This window comes from Tamandua tetradactyla, chromosome 3, assembly GCF_023851605.1.
Source record: "Tamandua tetradactyla isolate mTamTet1 chromosome 3, mTamTet1.pri, whole genome shotgun sequence".
Taxonomy (NCBI): Eukaryota; Metazoa; Chordata; class Mammalia; order Pilosa; family Myrmecophagidae; genus Tamandua; species Tamandua tetradactyla.
This window is the reverse complement of record NC_135329.1, coordinates 27,529,698-27,548,274: the sequence shown is the minus strand read 5'-3', so window position 1 is coordinate 27,548,274 and position 18,577 is coordinate 27,529,698. Positions and strand designations below refer to the sequence as shown.

General features: G+C 45.7%; 1 protein-coding gene and 1 non-coding gene across 5 annotated transcripts in view; one reads left to right on the top strand and one right to left on the bottom strand.

The window, feature by feature from the left end:
• The window catches only part of DPYSL2 (dihydropyrimidinase like 2), a 129,530-nt gene that overhangs the window by 61,997 nt on the left and 48,956 nt on the right, over positions 1-18,577 (bottom strand). For 2 of the 4 annotated variants that reach the window (XM_077152846.1, XM_077152848.1), the window contains exons 2-3: positions 9,309-9,397; positions 7,463-7,647 (exon numbers count right to left, since the gene is read on the bottom strand). In XM_077152846.1, the coding sequence (XP_077008961.1) occupies positions 7,463-7,647; positions 9,309-9,397 (274 nt within the window). Of the gene's footprint in view, positions 1-7,462; positions 7,648-9,308; positions 9,398-12,805; positions 13,148-16,533; positions 16,557-18,577 lie in introns of those variants that run through there. The other 2 variants (XM_077152849.1, XM_077152847.1) reach the window with 2 other exon arrangements.
• LOC143678454 (U6 spliceosomal RNA) lies at positions 14,519-14,624 on the top strand. Its single transcript, XR_013173264.1, has one exon. It is a non-coding gene; the product is annotated as a U6 spliceosomal RNA (small nuclear RNA).

The following is an 18,577-nucleotide window of genomic DNA, read 5'->3' as shown; positions in this document are numbered from 1 at the left end:
CATTATTGTCCAAATAATTAACAGTGCTGAATTATGTGTGAGTATGGTTGATAGGGGAAGTTTAGAGTCATACATGTCAACAGAAGGAAAGCCAGAGGCTAAAGCATGGGAACGTAGAATGCAGTAAATCTTATGGTTGATTTAGAACTGTTTTGTGTGACTGTGATTAATAGTACAAATATAAAATAGAAGTTCCTCCAGGAACTAGAACAAATGCACAAAACTATTACAAGGAGTTAATAATAGAGTGGTATATGGGGAAAAACATACTTACTGCAAACTATGGACTATGGTTACCAGTAATATGTTAATATTCTTTTATCAACAGTAACAAATGCACCACACCAATGCTAGGGGTCAATGATGGAGGTGAGGGGGGGTAAGGGGTACAGGATATTTTGAGTTTTCTCTTTTTTTTCTTTTTTCACTTTCTGGAGTGATGACAATATTTGACAATTGTGATGAATGCACAACTATATGATGACACTGTGAGCCATTGACTGTACACTTTGGATTGTGTTATATGGTATACAAATATATCTCAATAAAATTGCATTTAAAAAAACGTATTGGGTACAGTCTTTGCCTTCTAGAAGGCTTTGTCCAGCCCTCTTAACTAGGAAATACAACAAGGAAATTCTTGGACATGTGTTGTATGTACTATACAAGCTCTTGTCTAGCAATGAGGAATCCTGAGACTGCAGATGCTGACATCTTAAAGCTTATCTCCCAAATTCAAAGATCAGGAAGAGATTGTTGGCATGCAACATTTCCACTTCTCCACCACCACTCCCGGTTCTAGATGTCATTTTGAGCAACAGGTTTGACAGGACGTTCCCATTAGTCCTAAACAGTCCCCTCTAGGGTAAGTCAGAAAACAGACTCTAGTAGCAACCAAGATTCTTCAGCTCTGTATAAAACACCCACCAGCAGAGTCAGAACCGGCATCAGGAAGGATGAAAAGGCTTCTTGAGAAATGAAAGCCCATCCCCTTGGTAGTCTGGGAAGATCTCTAACGTTGTAACTACTAGCTCCCAGGGCCAGCATCCAGGCAGAAACAACCCTGTGGATTGAGATCACCATCACATGTCCATGGAAAAGGGCCCAGAGTCCCAAACACGAGTGTCCCTGCTTCGGGAAGGGCCTGCCGGCTCCTAACACCCACGGGCCTGCCAAGCTGGCAGGGTGAGCCCAACCCAACGGCTCCTTCATCAAAGAAGCATTTTGTAAAGCATGTGTGCTGGACACTTCAGAAAGAGCTGTTCTATTGTTCTTGGGATGCTTCATCTTTGTCACTCTCCTTCCTCAGCTCACCACGAGATCTTAGGTGATCAGCCCCAAAATATTCCAAGGAGTGGAATGGCTCCTTCCAGTCCTGCCATTTAAGGCCTAAAGGACACCAGAGGGCCCAGTCCTGTGGCGTTTGCTGGCAGAAGACACTCAGGTCTTTAAGTAAAACTCACAACCTCACCCAAGAAGGGCCTGGGGAGAGGAAATGAGGCGCAGAGACCAGAAGTTCACACCGACAGCCCACTTGCTAATGTGACTTTCCAATCACCAGGCCACGGGAAGATTCTGTGGTGACAACTATGGTCTTGGACCTTGAAACTTTAGTCTGATGTGGTCAGGCTTTTTTGAAATTACTTTCAATCCCTAGTCATGCAATGCTGCAAACGAAATAATCAAAGTGTCGATTACAGACACATTCATGTTACAGTGTGTGTGTGTATTCACACGTGTGAATGCATCATATGTGGGGAGCAAAACTAAATATCACAAGGATGAAAAATGACAAGCAGTGGATGTGCCACAGTGACACCCCTAAGCCATGTCTCCACGGCGAGTCCAGCCAGCAGGTCCACGGGAAGCCACCTCACTGTATCTCCAGCTTCCTGCCTCAATGGGCAGGACAAGCCCAAGGAGTCTCAGGGAATGACCTGAGTTCTCTCCAGTGCGCAGGGCCACTTCTCAAATAGACGTGACCCTCTGCACTCACAGAGCAAGCTCTCTTGCTATTTTCACTCCCTTCAGAAAGAGCAGACTAGACAGAGGAAGCTGTCCCCCATTTATAACCACCAGGCCGATGCTTGGGTTCAGTGCTTTCCCTTCCTATGTCCCTCCCTCAACTGCTGCCAGAGCTGAACAGAGGACTGGGGGGGGGGGGGGGGCAGCAGAAAGTGCTGGGGCACTGCTCAGGAAAACAGCCACTTCAATTGAGGCAACTGCAATCAACATGACATGTCAGCCCCCTTTTCCACCCTCCCCATCATGCTCAGTCCTCTGCCACTGCTCAGTGAAAGCAGAAAGCCAAGTGTCCCATTAGTGTATTTATTCATTCAACCACGAGCGTCTGTGCAGTGCCTCTTAGGAATGAAACACGGAGTCAGCTGAGTGGGGAATATCAGAAAGAGACAGACAGAGTGGCCTCGACTGAACTACAATGCAAGGCCACAAGGACTGTGTTATAAAGACTTCATGTCTGCATAGGTGCCAAGGAAGAAGCAACTGATTATGAGGAAGGGACTGAGAAAGGGCTTCATGGAGGAGGATGCATCTAAGCTGGGCTGCAAAGGGTAACTGGGATTCCCTCAGGCAATGAAAAGGGGAAAGAGTTAAATCACAGGCAAAAAGCAAAGAATCTGAAGAGCATTTGCAGAGTGGGTGGAGTGGAGTCTAGGCTGTGGCAGCATGGTTGGGCCACATCACAGGGGGCTCTGACATTCAGCTGTATTCTCTGTCCAAGAAAGAGGGAGCCACTGGAGGCTTCAGAGTAGACAGTGGCCCTGATGGAAGCCACGCCAGAGGATCCCTGCTTACAAAAGACAGGTGCCAGGGGCTATGACTCTATTCAGAAGGCTAGGGCAAAAATCCAGTAAGAGATGACAAAGTTATGAATCAGTTGTCTCAAAAGAATAGGTATGAGAGACAACACAGAAGCAAAATAAATTCGATTTAGCAAAAGAAAATGAAGAATCAAGGATGACTGTATAGGTTTGAGCTAGTACAACCAGAGAAGACACCTCCTCCTGGGATGGGGCACTAAAAAAGGAGCAAGTGCATACGAGACGGTGGTGAGTCTTATTTGGGATAGTAGTAATGGAGGCACCTGAGGTGAGAAGACAAGTGACAAACCTAGAGCTTAGGAGAGAGGGGCCCTTCCCTTCCAGATCTGTATCAACAGTTTCTCCACCTTCTCTGCGCTCTCCTACCAATGCTGGTTTCAGCTGGAAGGTGCTAAGCCAGGGAAGGAAGAAGACCCAGTTGGGGTGTATTGTGGGGTGATGAGGCCTCCAAACATCTAACGAAAACCGTGAGCTCAGATTAGCAGTAGTGAAATTCAAGATCTCTTCTCAGAACAGTGGATCCCAATTCCGAGAAATTCAAAGTCAGTAGATCTGGCATGGACCTAGGAGACCCAGACTTTCGAATAGCTTCTCAAGTGCTTCAGACAATCATCAAACTTTGGAACCACCCGGTGGACTGTTAAATGCATCAGATACACAGGTCCCACCAGCAGATTCTCTGCTTCAACAGGCAGGATGGGACCAAGGAATCTGAATTTGTAGGATGCACCCCAGGTGATATTGATGCACAGTCTGCTGATCACACCGGGACAGCCCCTGTTCTCCAGGAATATCCAGGTCAGACCCTCCAGTAGCTAGAGGCTCTTATCTCTAGCTCTGTTGGAAGCCCAAAGATGCAGAATGTAATCAAGATGGGAGGATCCTGGTACCTAATGCAGGACATAATACTGTATGTCCTGCATTAGTTTGAGTGCTTACTATGTGCCAGGTCATCTTCTGACGCCTTGACAGTCAAATCTTTATTTTTCCCCACCGTGCAGATGAGGCAACTGAGGCTTAAAGGAGTCAAGCAACGAGCAAAGCTCGCACAGCTGGTAAGTGGTGGGACCATAGATGCAGCTGTGTGTTCCACACCTGCCGCCTGACAGATATACAGGACTAATGTCAGCAAGTACGTGCCCTTCTCTCCAGCTTCAATTTTCCTCTCTATAAAATGGGGGTAACCATTCCCACCTTCTCCCTGGAGACTCTGAGGTCTTCACAACTTGTATGAACATAAAGTCCCAGGAAACCCAGTGTTTTCCCTAAACAGCAACCCTGGGTGAAGGCGCCGCCTGCCACCTCCACATCTCCCCAGCAGGACTGCTGCCGCCTTCAGGGTAAGTCACAGGCTCGCGTCTCTGCCCACCCACTGCTGGATGGAAAGGGCAAAGGGCATTCCCTTCTGCCCTGTGCTGAGTCCCCTTACAAAGATCTCACTGTGCAATTCTCAAGAGGAGGCTCTATCTCATGGTAATAATATTATTTTCTGCTGCTGACATGTCATCTTCACTTTTAAACTGGACATATTCCGCTATATTCTCCTCTGCAGGCAGAAATGGAGCCTCTCCACTGAAACTCTGCTGCTGTCCTGGATTACTTTATGACCTTTAAACCTCCCTGGGCCCAGTGTGACCCCTTGGCCCAGAGAATACACAGTATGGGGGAGTAAATGGAGAGGCATCTGCCAGGATGGGTGACATGGTTTGAGGTATGAGTCAGAGAGATGGGAGGGCGGGGAGTACAGGTGGGTTTTGAACAAGTTTACTTTAATTGCTTGTCTCTGCAGGGGGCACATCAAGAGTTCACTTTAATCACTCAAAATGCCATCGAACATTTATTTCTGGTATCAATACTTATCAAAACATTCTCACTGAAGGAGCAGGTTTCAAGCAGCAATAAAGCCACTTTAAGCAATTCCTCTTTACAGCTTCCTCTCTGTAAAGCTTGCCACAGCCATTCACTCACTTAAAGCAATTCAGGATTTACGGTTAGCACAAAGGAAAAAAACTGATTTTGTCCTTTTTTATTATTACTACTTACAGCCTGAAGAAAAAGCAAACCAGGCTAGAAATTCTATACAGGTCAGTAACCATGGATGATTATCTGCAAGATATTAATATTTTTCTCAGGTTACAAAAGCAATGGAGTGTGGGGTATGACAAGTCTGGCCCCAACATTGCCACCTCCAATTACTTTTCATGTTTGAGGTTTGTTCACTAAATGCCTCTGCTTTCACCGTAATTTACCGTATAGTGGATTCCACAGTAAAATGCGATTGTTTTTTGTCCAACTAAGCAGAGCCTGCAGTCTGACTTTTTACTTTCCCTTCACGGTAGAGCTGCCCACGAAGCCCTCTGCTGACTACTCCACTACATCTGCTGGGCCAGGCGATGTGCTTGGAAGGGGTGCAGGACAGGTGGAGGAACCTCTCACCCCTTCCCAGAAGGAACATGCCTCAAATGAAGGGAAGGAAGCTCAAGTTGGCAAGAAGAGCTATGCCCATGGGGCCAGGTGTGAAGGGAAGGCAGGGAAAAGACAGGCAGCAGAGAGAAGGGCCCAAGAATGAGCCATACGTGAGGAGTAAAGAGGCATATTCAGGAACGAAGGAGAGAAGAAAAAAGATAATAAGCCTGAGAGGACACAGGGCCTTTGTGTATCTGCTGTGAGAAGAACACTGGGTTAGAGGGCAAAATCTGTTCCTATGCTCAGAGACTCACCGAATGTGGGAGCTGGAAATGCCATCAGGGGTCACCTAGTGCAAATCCTTCCTTCTGCAGATGAGGAACGAAGGCCCAGAGAAGTGAGATAACTTGCCCAAGGTCACACAGCAAGTTAGCATAGGCAGTGAGGGGGACCAGAACTCAACACTACTGGCTCCTGCTTGGGTACACTTCCACCAATTCCCCACATGACAGAAGTCACTGACCACTTAGTAAGTATCATGTGTGGCTTATTAACCCTCCGTGACCAATTCAGGCGCCTACAGAGTCCCCCATACTGACCTCAAACTGAGGTAGATTATAACCTTGACTTGGCCTTCCTGGCTCATGCCCGAGGAGTCTGGGCTTCTCCAAGCTCAACTGCTCCTCCACAGCCAGCCCTGGGGTGGAGTGGAAACACCCACTGGTGCCAAGTTGGTCTTGGCACCAGTGACAGAATGGCAGGCATCTGCACTAGCCGAGTTCCACAGCCTATGTAAACGGACCCCACTTTTCAGATGGCACCCACATTAGAAGGTAATGTGTGGAGCACGATAGAAGTAGTGGGGTCTAAACAGTGAGTCTTGGCTTTGAAAAAAAGCTCAAACAGGGAGAACATTCCCTTATCTTCAGACACTGAACAGCCAGAAGTGAGGATGTGCTTTTAAATGTAGGAGAGCTCAAACTACGGGGGAAAGCAACATAACATTCTTCTCACTCAGGTAAGACAGAAGCTTAGAGACAGATCCGAAGCCACAGGTGAAAAGACATTTATTTCCCAAAATGCTGCCACTCTCGACCCATTAAGGTAGGTTTTCCTGAAATATAAACAGCTAAGTTCTTTCTACTTTTACCCTCTCCTGAATTGAACTGTAAGCTTCTAAGACAGCTTGTATGCTGACTTCACTCTTTAATAAAATCTTTTTTTTTTCTTAACTATATATCTGACGGGCAATGGTGCAGCAGGTCTGTTTCATCAAAAACAAGATGAGATTTTTCAAAGGGAGAATTAGGAGGCACGCTGGAAAGTGACAATTCATAAGCAAACTGGTAACTTGTATGCTCTGACTCCATGAATACACTCTTGATTTGGCTGAACGAGAAATACAGAGGCCTAAGAAGCCCTGCAGGGTGGGGCCAGCTCTCAGTGCCCAGCCCAAAGAGTGGAGGCTCTGAGTAATCTCTGCCACCTCCTCACGGTCTAGCAGCCAGTTACTGCTGAAAAGGGCAGCTGTGAAGAAGACTGTGACGCTCTCAGTGCAAACCCAAACTTTAAAAGAACAATGTAATGCACACACCATGCAACGATTAGGCGATCTTCCTATGTACAAGACAATGAGTATCTGTGGGTCCTCTCCAAGCAAACTGCCCAGTTCCTTTTATGTCAAACCCAAACGGGGAAGCGTCCCCCACAGCTGACGTTCCTCTCAGTGGATCAGAAGTTCCTGGTTCAACATTTCAGTTGCTGCCCCTATCCCCATTCTGACAACATGCACTCAGAGGAAGTTTTAAAAAACCAAAATCGCCTACGAGAAATGGCTTAAAATCAAAAGCTTTCACGATGACTCCAAGTGCTGTGTTTTTAAAGCAATCAATCTCAAATCACATTTTTTCAGTTAAGGAAAGGAGAAGTTCTCAAGCAGAGAAAGCAAGAAGCTATTCCTTTTATCTTACCGAAATTCTCTAGAAAGACAAACCCTATTCTCAAGTTCAACCAGAGAACTCAAAAGTTTGATAGAAAAATGAGGGTAAAGAAACTATGCCAGCAGGTGCTCTGCTCTTACCCTCTTATTTGATAGACCAAACCCAGATGGTCAGTTTGGCAACTTTTAGAAGGAAAGGATCAAACAACACAGAACCGATTTCAGACTATAATGGTTCCTGGGTACTGAAAGTATTTCTTTTTAAGCAACTTACTGATCATGGTGGTTCCCCCAGCCAGGGATGCCTTGGTCCCTTGGAAGAAGTCATCAGCAGAGGTCATCCCCTGGTCCGGCATCTGGAAACGGGTATGGACATCGATTCCTCCAGGGATCACCATCCTCGAATGGGCTTCGATCGTCTTCACCCCTCCTGGCACAATCAGGTTCTCTCCTATTTGCCTAGAAAAATAGGGTTGGTGATAAGAATCATAAATGAAATATCAAATCCAGATGGATCTGACAGATATTTTCAATAAGCTGTGGACAATCTTTCCGTATGTTCCATGGATTTCTTGATTACTGTCATCAGTCTTAATAAGAGCACTCTCCACTCCCTACCCCCAATTCAGCACATATTAGAAAACAAAATGTAAGTAAGGCATCAAATGCCTCCAATCAAAGAGATTAAGTCACCAGAAAGTTCCAAAGATCAAGTGAAAAAAAGGGCTCAAGATATACCTATAAACTGTCTTTCCAAGACATACGCTTGAGCAAATTATCCATTGCAATTTCCTCCAAACCTAGTTGACCTGACATTCATTTTCACTGCATCCTTTCCAACATAAACAGAGTTAAGGGGTGGAGATGGACCAAAATGGAGCAAAAAAAAAAAAAAAACAGAGTGAAAACCATGACTGAAGCGGTTTAAAAACTTGAAATCATATGATTATTAATTCAGAAAATAAAGGCAGAAAAATGAATAATTATTTTGGGGGCACATCATTCATTTGCAATTTAAAAAAAAAAATTCTTTATCTTTTTACCAATTTTTCTAAAGGGAAAATTAGTCAAGGAGTAGTTGATAAAGTTCTAAAAGAAGTTAGTGATGACTAAAAATAGCATCCACATCTGCTAACTTCTAGGCCAGTGTCTTTCCGCTAGACCAGATCATGCTGCCTTAGAATTTGGGGAAAAGAGAACATGAAAATCATGCTATTTGAAAGTCACAAGCAGACACATGGAGAAAATATTAAATGTGGAAACATTAAAACCTATTTGAAGTTTATAAATCAAAATGTGAGTTTCCAGGCAACAGTCACATCCAATCCAGTTTTCCACTCCTGTCCAATGGACTTGGTTTGCTGCTAACACTTGATGAATGCTGCTTATTTAAAAGATGTCATTTGCTGCAATGTTTGTCTTTAAACAGATGTGCTATTTCTTCACAGCCATGTGAGCTGTCCCAGTAGGAATGCCATGAGGATACTGGTATGTATTCAGCTCACTTAACCCTCTAGAGTCCAAAAACGCCCTAAATCAGGAACTGCTCTTTCTCCTTTGTAACACAATATACAATAAACAGAAGATTAGTATTATTAGTTAACATTTAATGAAACCTAAAATTCCCTCAGGATTAGGCAGTAATTCGTTTGTGTTACATGGCAATTAATTCAGTGTCTTTCTTTGGCTCCTCCAACTCGGACTCTTGATTAAGAAAGCAGATGTGCTGTCTTGATAGAAAAGTCTGTATTCCATCCACATTTGTGTCCTTCGATTGAGCAACCCATTCCAATGATGTTCTAGGAAAATCTTCAATACATTTAGTGTATCATAAACTAAGTGTTTGAACTGACAACAAGAAGCTATCGTATCACTCGGTTAAAAATAGTAAATCACAAGATAACACATAATAGAACGGTATGCCTTTATTTGTGTCTTTGAATTCCCTAAATCCTAGTTTTCAGATTCACTAATTACCACCAGTCAAAATGGGTTTAAAACAGATATTAAGTTGGTCCCTCTTTCAAGTCACGAAAGCTTGATTCTGTATGTGAATTGTAGGTAATGCTTTGGAATACTGGAAAGTGTGCAAATACTTCTATGCAACGAATTATACTTACTTGATCAACCCATCTTCCATGTATATGTCTGCATAGAAGGACTGGTCATCATTAACAATTTTTCCTCCTTTGATCAGAAGACGATCACTCTGAAAAAAAGAAATAGGTCACAACGCAGAACAGATCTATAAGAAAAGGGATCACAAGTAACACTGGTACTGAGATAAATGAGCTAGGTACACATTTTCACTATTGCATGTTTAAAATGAGTCAACTTTGGAAAAGTTCAGCGGCAAAGGTGAACCTGTATGTGGCGACCCATTCATCACCTGATGAGTCAGAATATCCTGGCAGAGTTTATCCTCCAAAAAGAACCATCTCATTTAATTAGCTCTGCAAGAGAGGAAGAGGATGAAGAAGAAAAGGGGGGGGCTGGGGTGCAAGCTTAACAGTCTCCCATTGAAGACTGGTGAAAACATTTCAGATAAAGACAATTTTTAAATGGCTTTAGGCTAAACTTTATTTAAGAAGAAAATACACCCACATGTAGGAAAGCCACTTCCTGGCAAGGTTTGTGTCCAGAAAATCAACCAAAAGTCTATTGTCATGGGATACTCTACACAAACACACAGAGTGCATCTGTAGCAAGGTTTCAATAGTATGTCCTTCATATTTGCATCTATCTTTGAGGTAAATCAGGGTGACTGTAGCAGAGAAGGAAAAAGGGCTTCAAAAACACACTATCTTCACTATTAAGCTGTAGTGAAGTTTTATGATAAAATAGACGAGATGATAATTCTAAAATCTAATACCACTCTAAACTGTTGATGCACTTATATTTTATTTGGTGCTATTTGTCATATATATATATATATATATATATACATACATACACATATAAAGGGCAGCAAGCGAGAGCCAGGAATGTAACAGAAATGCTACATTATGACTCACAGCTAATCCAAACACTTCTGATGGAATGGAATGTTAAAATTCTGTGGGCAAGTGAATGTGCACCTGTGTTATTCCAGACAGGGTTTAAACCTTACAAACTGAACCATGCACTGCCCTTTTAATATGCAACACATTTCAAAGGAAGGCATTCATTTTGAAAATGGGTAACTCAAAATTCAAATAGCAAGGGCTATTTAGACAAACCAAGAAAAGAAAATAATAGACAATCTTTCAAAATATATAAGCTACAGTGAGTGAGGAAAATGGGTATTTTTACACACAAATGCACACACACCTGAGCTCAGAAATTATTTATTTTTCTAACATATGGAAAATAATAAGATCATTTTAATTTTGAACACTGTAGAACCCTTTATCCTGCTGTAGACTTTGGAAAGTCAAACCGGAGCTAGTATGCAACAGCAATTTCTATACTTGTAAATTACAAATGCAAAGACATTGACCAAATCTTCTCGGGTGCAGCATGTCATCAAAGGCTCAAAACCAATCTGTGAGGTTGACGGGAGCCAGATTCTTCTCCCCATGACTGATAAGGAAATTGAGGCTGGGGGAGGTTAAGCCACTTGCCCAAGGTCACCTGATCCAATGGCTTTCCTCAATCGACACTGATCCCCACCTTTCTCCAAAATGGCTAGCCTTGACAAGATAAATATCACCTTGACATCAAGGAAGAGTCCTGCACCTCACCACCTGCTCCCTTAGTCACTGCAGCCCCTGTCCCAGACACGATCAGGAATCTCCCCAGCCTAAATCTTGCTGAGAAAAAAAAAGGAGACATCACAATCCTGCTTAGTACCTTCCAGAAGGCTTCTTACATAAGAGTCTGGCCAAGGGGATGGAGGGAAGGAAACAGCGCTGCAGGTCCTATACCAATGCAGCCAGGTTTTTGTAAAAAGGGCGGGGGGGGGGGGGGGGGGGAGACGCTGTTCAAAAAATCAGTGGCTTGTTTGCTTTTAAAAAGAATTTTTCTCCCCACCCCCACTGTCAAAACCAAACTGCCTTGTTCATTCATGAAGACAGCAAATCATTTAAGGCTTGCAACAGATCTGCTGCCCACCCCCAGCACACTGACTCACCAGGTTCCCTCCTACAGGGCAGGGAACTGATATGTTGGATTCCCCGTTCCCGGGCCTTTTGGATCTCGGATTTTTTTTGCCTTCTAGAAAAAGCTAGTACCCATTCTCCCTGTAGGATAACAAGCTCATTCTACAAAACCCTCCCCAGCACACGCCCCCTCCCTGGTGCATTTATTCCCACCCTTCTCTCCTGCAAACAGATGGGTGTGACCTTGTGCACCGAGGAAGCCCAGGGTGCCTGGGGCCGAAAAGAAAACCAGAGAGCCAGAGCAGGCCCTCAAAACCAGTCCTAAACACATCTTGACTGTTCAAAAGATTCTTTCAGTCTGTCTCAGTCCTGGATTCTACTGGAGAATCAGCTGGCTAATTGCAATTGTACATCATTACATAACAATGAATTTCCCTCTCTTTCCTCCCTCCCTGGGATTTCACTCGGGGATGTAGTGAATTCGTGCTTGCAAGATTTTTCCAGGAAAACATGGGGGCTGAGAGAGGGTGGAGATGGGAGCAAGAACCTGTGTTCATCTCTGAGCAGATAACCTCATAGATGTTTTTCTCATGCTTCAAAAACAAGCAATCCCAGGCCTCCGAACTGCGGCCGACACCTCCCGGCTGTTGGAATCATTGTCTGACTCCGGCCGGGACCCGGCCATCTGCTCAGCGCGTCCGCGCAGCGCCATTAGCTCCCCAAGCCCGGCTCGGGCGCTGTCCCCAGCGCCCAACTTCCAGCCCGCTTTGTAGGAGCCAGCACCGACGCCTCCTGGGCGGCAGAAGGGGCAGCACGAGATAAGAAGGCGAGCCCACCAGAGGCCCAGCCCCAAACCAGACGGCGAGAACACCGAGACACCAAAAAAAAAAACGGTTCCTGATCAACAAAAAGGCAACGCCTGGTCCCCCATCCTCCCCCTGTGCTCATCAGCGCGTCCCTGGTTTTTCTTTCTGTTCCATCATTCCGGTACACCCTGCCCTTTACTGCATCCCTCCGCTGTCATGACGCCTCCAGGCTGAAACCCGCTCCTTTTTCTGCGGAGCTGGAGGCAAGCTCCAGAAAGCCTTTCCTTTATCGTCGGGGTGGGAGTCCCGGGAAGGGACCCACTTCCCCATCACCCCCTCGCTGCTCCAGGAGTCTAGCCTCGCGCCAAGCAGCCCAGAGAACAATATCCGAGCTCCAACCATGCATATGCAATCTGGCATCCATTTGCTTACACCCCGCAGGCCAGCACTGCAGCATCTCGCTCTGACAATAAAAGGATACAGCGGATCTGGCGCGCTACCCAAAGCGACTTGAATGCACTTAGGCTCCTATTTTAAGGCCTTGCAAATTGTGTGACTTAAAATTCTTCATTACCGCGTCTCGCCCCACCACCACCGCTATCGCCTTCTTTAGCAATGGGGGGGGGGGGGGTTGTATCCCTTCCCAACCCCCTCTTTTTAAAAAATCTCTTACATGTTGTGTGCCACAAAAGGTTGCTGGCAGACTGCAGATTTCCCAAATACCAAACTCACCGTGATGCGTGGAATATTTTTCTTCCCCTGATAAGACATCTCTCTCCTGGGAAAAAAAATATATAAATTGCAAGAGGGCAGTTTTATAGCAAAATCTGCCAGGAAAAGGGTTTGATATTTTTGCAGGATCGGAAAAGGTGCAACCGTTTAGCTGGTCTTGCTGGTGACAAATTTCAGGAACGTAGAAGATAAATGCAATCCTCTGTCGGACCCTCTTTTTTCCTTTCCTCCAACACAGCCCCAGCTAGGGCGGAAAAAAAAAGAGGGCGAGAACAGGAGGGAAGGGGGTGGAAATAAACTACAGCAATAAAAGCCTCGGTTCAAGTCGGCCTCCGCGGCGCATGCGCCGCCAGCCACTCCCTTTCCTCTCCGGCAAAAGCCATACGCTTCGAGAAAGACGAGCGCTGATTGGCCAAAATCGTGGGATATGCAAATGAAGGCAAGCGGGGAGGGGAGCGGAGAGAAAGCGCGAAATGCTGCAGTGTTGGGCTGAGGGCGGAGGTCGGTGCGTGCGCCCGAGTTGGGAGCGCGCGTTTCGCGCCCTTTCTTTGGGCCTGGGCAGAGAGAACTGTGGCTAGCAACAGCCCCAAATGCAGGCATCAGCAACTCAGGGACAGTGGGGGGCGGGGGGGGGGGGAGTCGCTGCGAACCGGGGAAACCAAAAATCAAGACGGTCGAGGCTTTGGTGCAGCCCTTGCAGCACGCACTCGTTCGCGCGCGCACAGATGGATGCCCGCCCGCGCGCCAATCCGCGGAGGCTGCCGCTGCATCCCTGCGTGGGGTGACTGCGCCGAGCCAATGGCTTCGCTGGCGGCGAGCTCGCGACTGCACCGCTGGCCGGCGCAGCGCGGCCTCGGGAGGGGCGGCATAAGCCCTCCTCCCACCCGCCCTTTCCTTTCGCTAAGGCTCTCTCGGCCTCCGCCCAGGAATCGCCAGGGGATTTCGAATTGCTGCAAGAGGAGGGAAGGGAAACTGGGCTGCGGGGACCCTCCCCTGCGCCGAGCCGACCACGCCCGTCAGCCGCCGAGCCCACAAAAGGGTCGGGATCGGTGCCCGCGGGATGTGCTGCGCGAGGGAGGTGTCTGAAGCCGAGGCTGGCTCCCTAGGGTCGGGGAGGTGGGCGCGGGGAAGAGACGGGGCTGGAAAAAAAGAAATCTAGCCTGAGGGCAAGCGCGGGCATCCGTTGCCTGGCAGCAGGAAATGAAAGCCCCAAGTCCTTCTTATTCAGAGTAGGGGAGGGAAGAACTCGGGGAGAGCTGTGGTCTAGGGCTGGGTATGGAAATTCCTGCCCTGAAGTGTTCAGTTTTCTTTTGTGCCTTATGAACACCACGAACTGTGTGGGGACCAGAGGAAAAAAAAAGGAGGGGGGCGGCAGCTTGTTAGGGGGACAATGGCCCAATCTGGAGCCCTGTCCTAACAGTCACGCCCACCTCGACCCACTTGAAGGGGTAGGGAGCGCATTTCGCCAATGCCTGCAGATCGGTGGAAGAAAAAGTCTTGGGATTATAGGGTCAACTATTTACTGTGCTATAGACAATTCCCCACACCAGGCAATGAAGCAGAAAGCGAGGAGATGAACTGTGGAGAAGCAAGCAGGAAAGAAAGAAAGGAGAGCTCTTAATCCCAAAAGAAGGGGAAACTGAGTCATGGAGACCATCTCTGGCTGTTAAAAACAACATAGAGTCCTGATCCCCAAAGATTGTAGTCATTCAAGTGCTCACTTGGCAGCACATATACTAAAATGGGGATGATGCAGAGAAGATTAGCATGGCCCCTGCACAAGGATGGCATGCAAATTCAGGAAGCACTGCATATTTAAAAAAAAAAAAATGGCATTCAAGGCTCCTATTCTTGTTACTATCAACAGAACAGGCCTGGGCCTCTTGGCTTTGTCCACCCAAGCCATGCTCTTTCAGCGTCCCTATGGAAGAAAACACCTGGTCCAGTTGATTCCCTGACAAATACTGGTCAACAAACACTGAGATCATCCTTATGGAGGGTTGTCCAGGCACATACAAATGACTGACACATCAGGACTGGCTTGGGATTTGGGCTTCTCTGTTGGAGATCAAATAATAGGTAGAGATCCTACATAATCTATGACATTAGGAAGAGATGGAGAAAATAAAAGGTCTATTTGATTGGCTCCCATCTGCTCAGCAAAGATTAGCCAAATAAATACAAAGTAATCCTTGGGCTTCTGTGGGTCTATGTTCAGAGGCCTTTCTGCATCTAACCATCCTGGCCACTCTGGATGGTTGCCTGTCTTTACAGCTAAGAGAAGGAGTAAAATCCACCCTCTAACTCCCACTCTGTAAAATCTAAAGTCCCAGAAAGTGGCTTTGGGTGAATAGGCATACAATAAGCTTCATTACCAGTTTATTCATTCAAGTTCTGTTTAGCTATGCCTCTTGCAAATCAAGTAGAGGCACTTCCCCCTCCAATATCCGATGTGCTACTGCAGAGTGAGTTGATGTCAGCAAGTATTGTTGTCAGCCAGTAATCGTTAAAATCACAAGTCTGACAAAGCAAAATGTTCCTACGTGTGAAAGCCAACAGTAATTCCTAACTTGGGGTGAGGGATAGTTTGAGGGGGAGAGGGAGAAAGCAGGAAGAAGACTGTTCTACTAAGGCGTAAGAAAAATACCACTCGGCAAGCAGATAAATGAGATTCAGATCAATTTAAAATTTTCTCTAATTATAGTACTTGTGTTTATATTCTTGTTATATTTCCCTGATCCTGAGTTATTTGTTCTTAGTGGGATTTAAATATATCTTGTTATTTACCAATTTGCCCATTGACTATTCCATTTTGTAATATAAGCTCCAAAGAGGGTTGATTTTGTGAAGTTTTATTTCTATAGCCTGTAGCACCATTGATAGGAGGTAATTAGTCCCTGATCATTGACATTTCCGCTCATAAATATCCAAAGATGTAAGGTTAAGTTGATTTGCCTGTTCTGACTATAGCCCAAAAGCATTTGACACATAGAAGATACACCCAACAAATAGTTTACTGATGGTTCAATGCAATGAAGAAAACTAAAGGGGGAGTGGGGAAGGATCACTCTGCACTGAAAGATTGCTAGTTAGAAAATGTTTTTTTGCATCGTCTTTAGAAAAACACTCAATGAAGATTTCCTGTAAAGTTTACAAATCATTATCATTCAATCAAATATTTGAAATATTCTCAGGCAAGATTTTTTTTTAGTTTTAAAACATTAAATATGGGTGCATGGGTAGTTCAGGGGTAGAATGCTGGCCTTCCTTGTGGGAGGCCCGGGTTTGATTCCCAGACCATGCACACAAAACAAAACAAAAAAGTAATCATAAACCAGATACATGTCAAACATGAAAAAGCATCATAAGACTATCTGTTTCACATTTATGTGCTTACTCAAACACCCCTTCCCAAACCCACCTACCTTCCCATCCTCTTCCCCCAGCAACAGTCAAGAGCCAGATGTGGAAACTGAGGTCATTTAATGAAATGCTTCTCGTCCACGCATTCTGGATGGCCTGAGGTGGGGAGGACCTGCCCACACAGATCCATGGGCAAGCAGTGAGTTTTTCCCAGATGCAGTCTGAGAGTCCAACCACAGCCTCCTCTGCAGCTCATCTCCCATCCCTCCCTCTGATTCCTCCATACCTGTGCTCAGCGCTACACACAACAACACATGCACTCGCGCGCGCGCGCGCGCACACACACACACACACACAAGGCAAACCTTTTCACAGCTCCTCAGTGTGGCTTCTCCATTCTGTGCCTTTCTCGAAGCTGTTTCCCTAACCCAGGATGATCCCTCCCTTTCCCCTCACCACTTCCTTTAAAACTGAGCTTAAGGTCACCTCCCCTGTGAAGTTGTCCCCCATCCTCCCCCCCAAAGTTTAAGCACGCCCATCATACTGTGATTATTTTTCCACTCCTTCTATCAGAGCATGAGTTCCTAGAAGCTGAAAACCTTGTCCTAAAACATTTGGTGCATACGTACAAGCTGTCATCTTCCCACATCCCCACCATGGTGAATTTTGATATTAACCAAATCCCAACTCAGGCCTTTCTCTGAACACTTTCACCTTGCTGAGTCTTCCTCCTTGGCAGCCCAGCTTCGCTTCTCTGAGTCCCTGAAATGGCAGGAAAACCTTGTTGCAATGCAGCATATGGTTTGTGTGAGTGTAGCTGCCTGAAGTTTAAGCTATGCCTGTCCTAAACAAAGCTGCCATGTTCCACCAAACCTGACAAAACACAGGGAGACAGCATCCATCCTAAGATCAACCCCAGAATGATACATGGCATCTCTAGTCATTTCTTCCTCAGAACCAACTCCTTAAATTGTTCTTTTTCTCCACTCTCCCATCACTCTCTGCATAAGCCTATATTATGCCAATGATCATATTATACCACCTATACTATACAATCCTCACCCATACCAGTGCACACCATTTTCTTTCCATTTAACGTTTAAGCTCACAGGAAAAAAAAAAAAAGGAGTGCTTACAAAAATTTTGTTCATCTCTTGCCCTAATAGGGAGCCTGACAGAGGGTGGGGGCTCGAGAAGGATTGGATGCATAAATGGACATATGGGCAAAGGATTTGTTAAATGTTATCACCCAGCTTGCTGGGAAATGGGGGTTGGAAAGATGTACTATCACTCAGACACTCTGGTGTGACTTGGCTGCTTTCATTTCCTCAACCCTCCACCCACCCCGCCACACACACACACACACACACACACACACACACACACACACACACACACACACACACACACACACACACAGTGTGAAGGTTCCATCCAGTCCCACCATTACTCTTGGTTTCATCTTCCCCTATTGTGCTGGAGTAACCATTTCTGCTTCTGTAGTACAGTGGGGCTCTGTGAATGTTCAATGTTCAGAGTTACGGAATAGGGAAACTCCAAAACACAAACTGCTGACAGGAAGAAAGAAAAGCACCTAGATACAGCAAAGTAGCAAAAAAAAAAAAAAGTCAAATCCTCACACTGCTGCAGTTGGATGCCAAGGGATGTGGCCTCAGAGGCAGCCTGCAGGGAAGGTTAAAATTAATGCAGGGTAAAGAGGAGGTACCGGAATTATTCTTTGCCAAAAACTAAGGGCATTGATTAGGACACTTGAGCTGGAACTGATGCCTTCTTTGCTGCAGATAGGATCAGCCGATTAAGGTCACTGTCCTTGAATGTATAACCCTGAAGGTGCAGAGAATCAGGAGGGAGAGTCAAGGGTCCATGGATCTGTAATGCCCACTGTCTTCCCCAGTTAATGCGTCCTTTACTGGGGGGAGGGGAGGCTGGGGGGCGACTGATAAGGTCCTGGAATGACTGGACCTCTGAGATGGATGCTGCTTGTGTTAACATTGGAAAGTCTACTGGGCAATTCGATTGGGCCTGTGAAAGTGTCCTGATGAACTTCTTGTTGCATGAAGGCATGAGTTTGTCTGTTCAAATCCTGTTGAACAGCACAGCACAGAGGAAAGCGTACCCTTCACAGAATCTAGCAGAATTTGGCTTTCACTTCTTACCTCCAGTTTACTCACAATTCTCCCAAACTATCCCTGCATTACCTATGTGCTCATTTGAAACTCTCATGTTCTTTCAATCCTGATTCAATATTGTAGGATAAGATCTTTTTGATTAAGTTGTTTCCATGGAAATGTGACTCACTCAGTTGTGAATGGGACCTTTTGATTAGGTGGTTTCCATGGGGATGTATCTCTCCCCATTCAAGGTAGGTCTTTTAAGAGGGAATTGTTT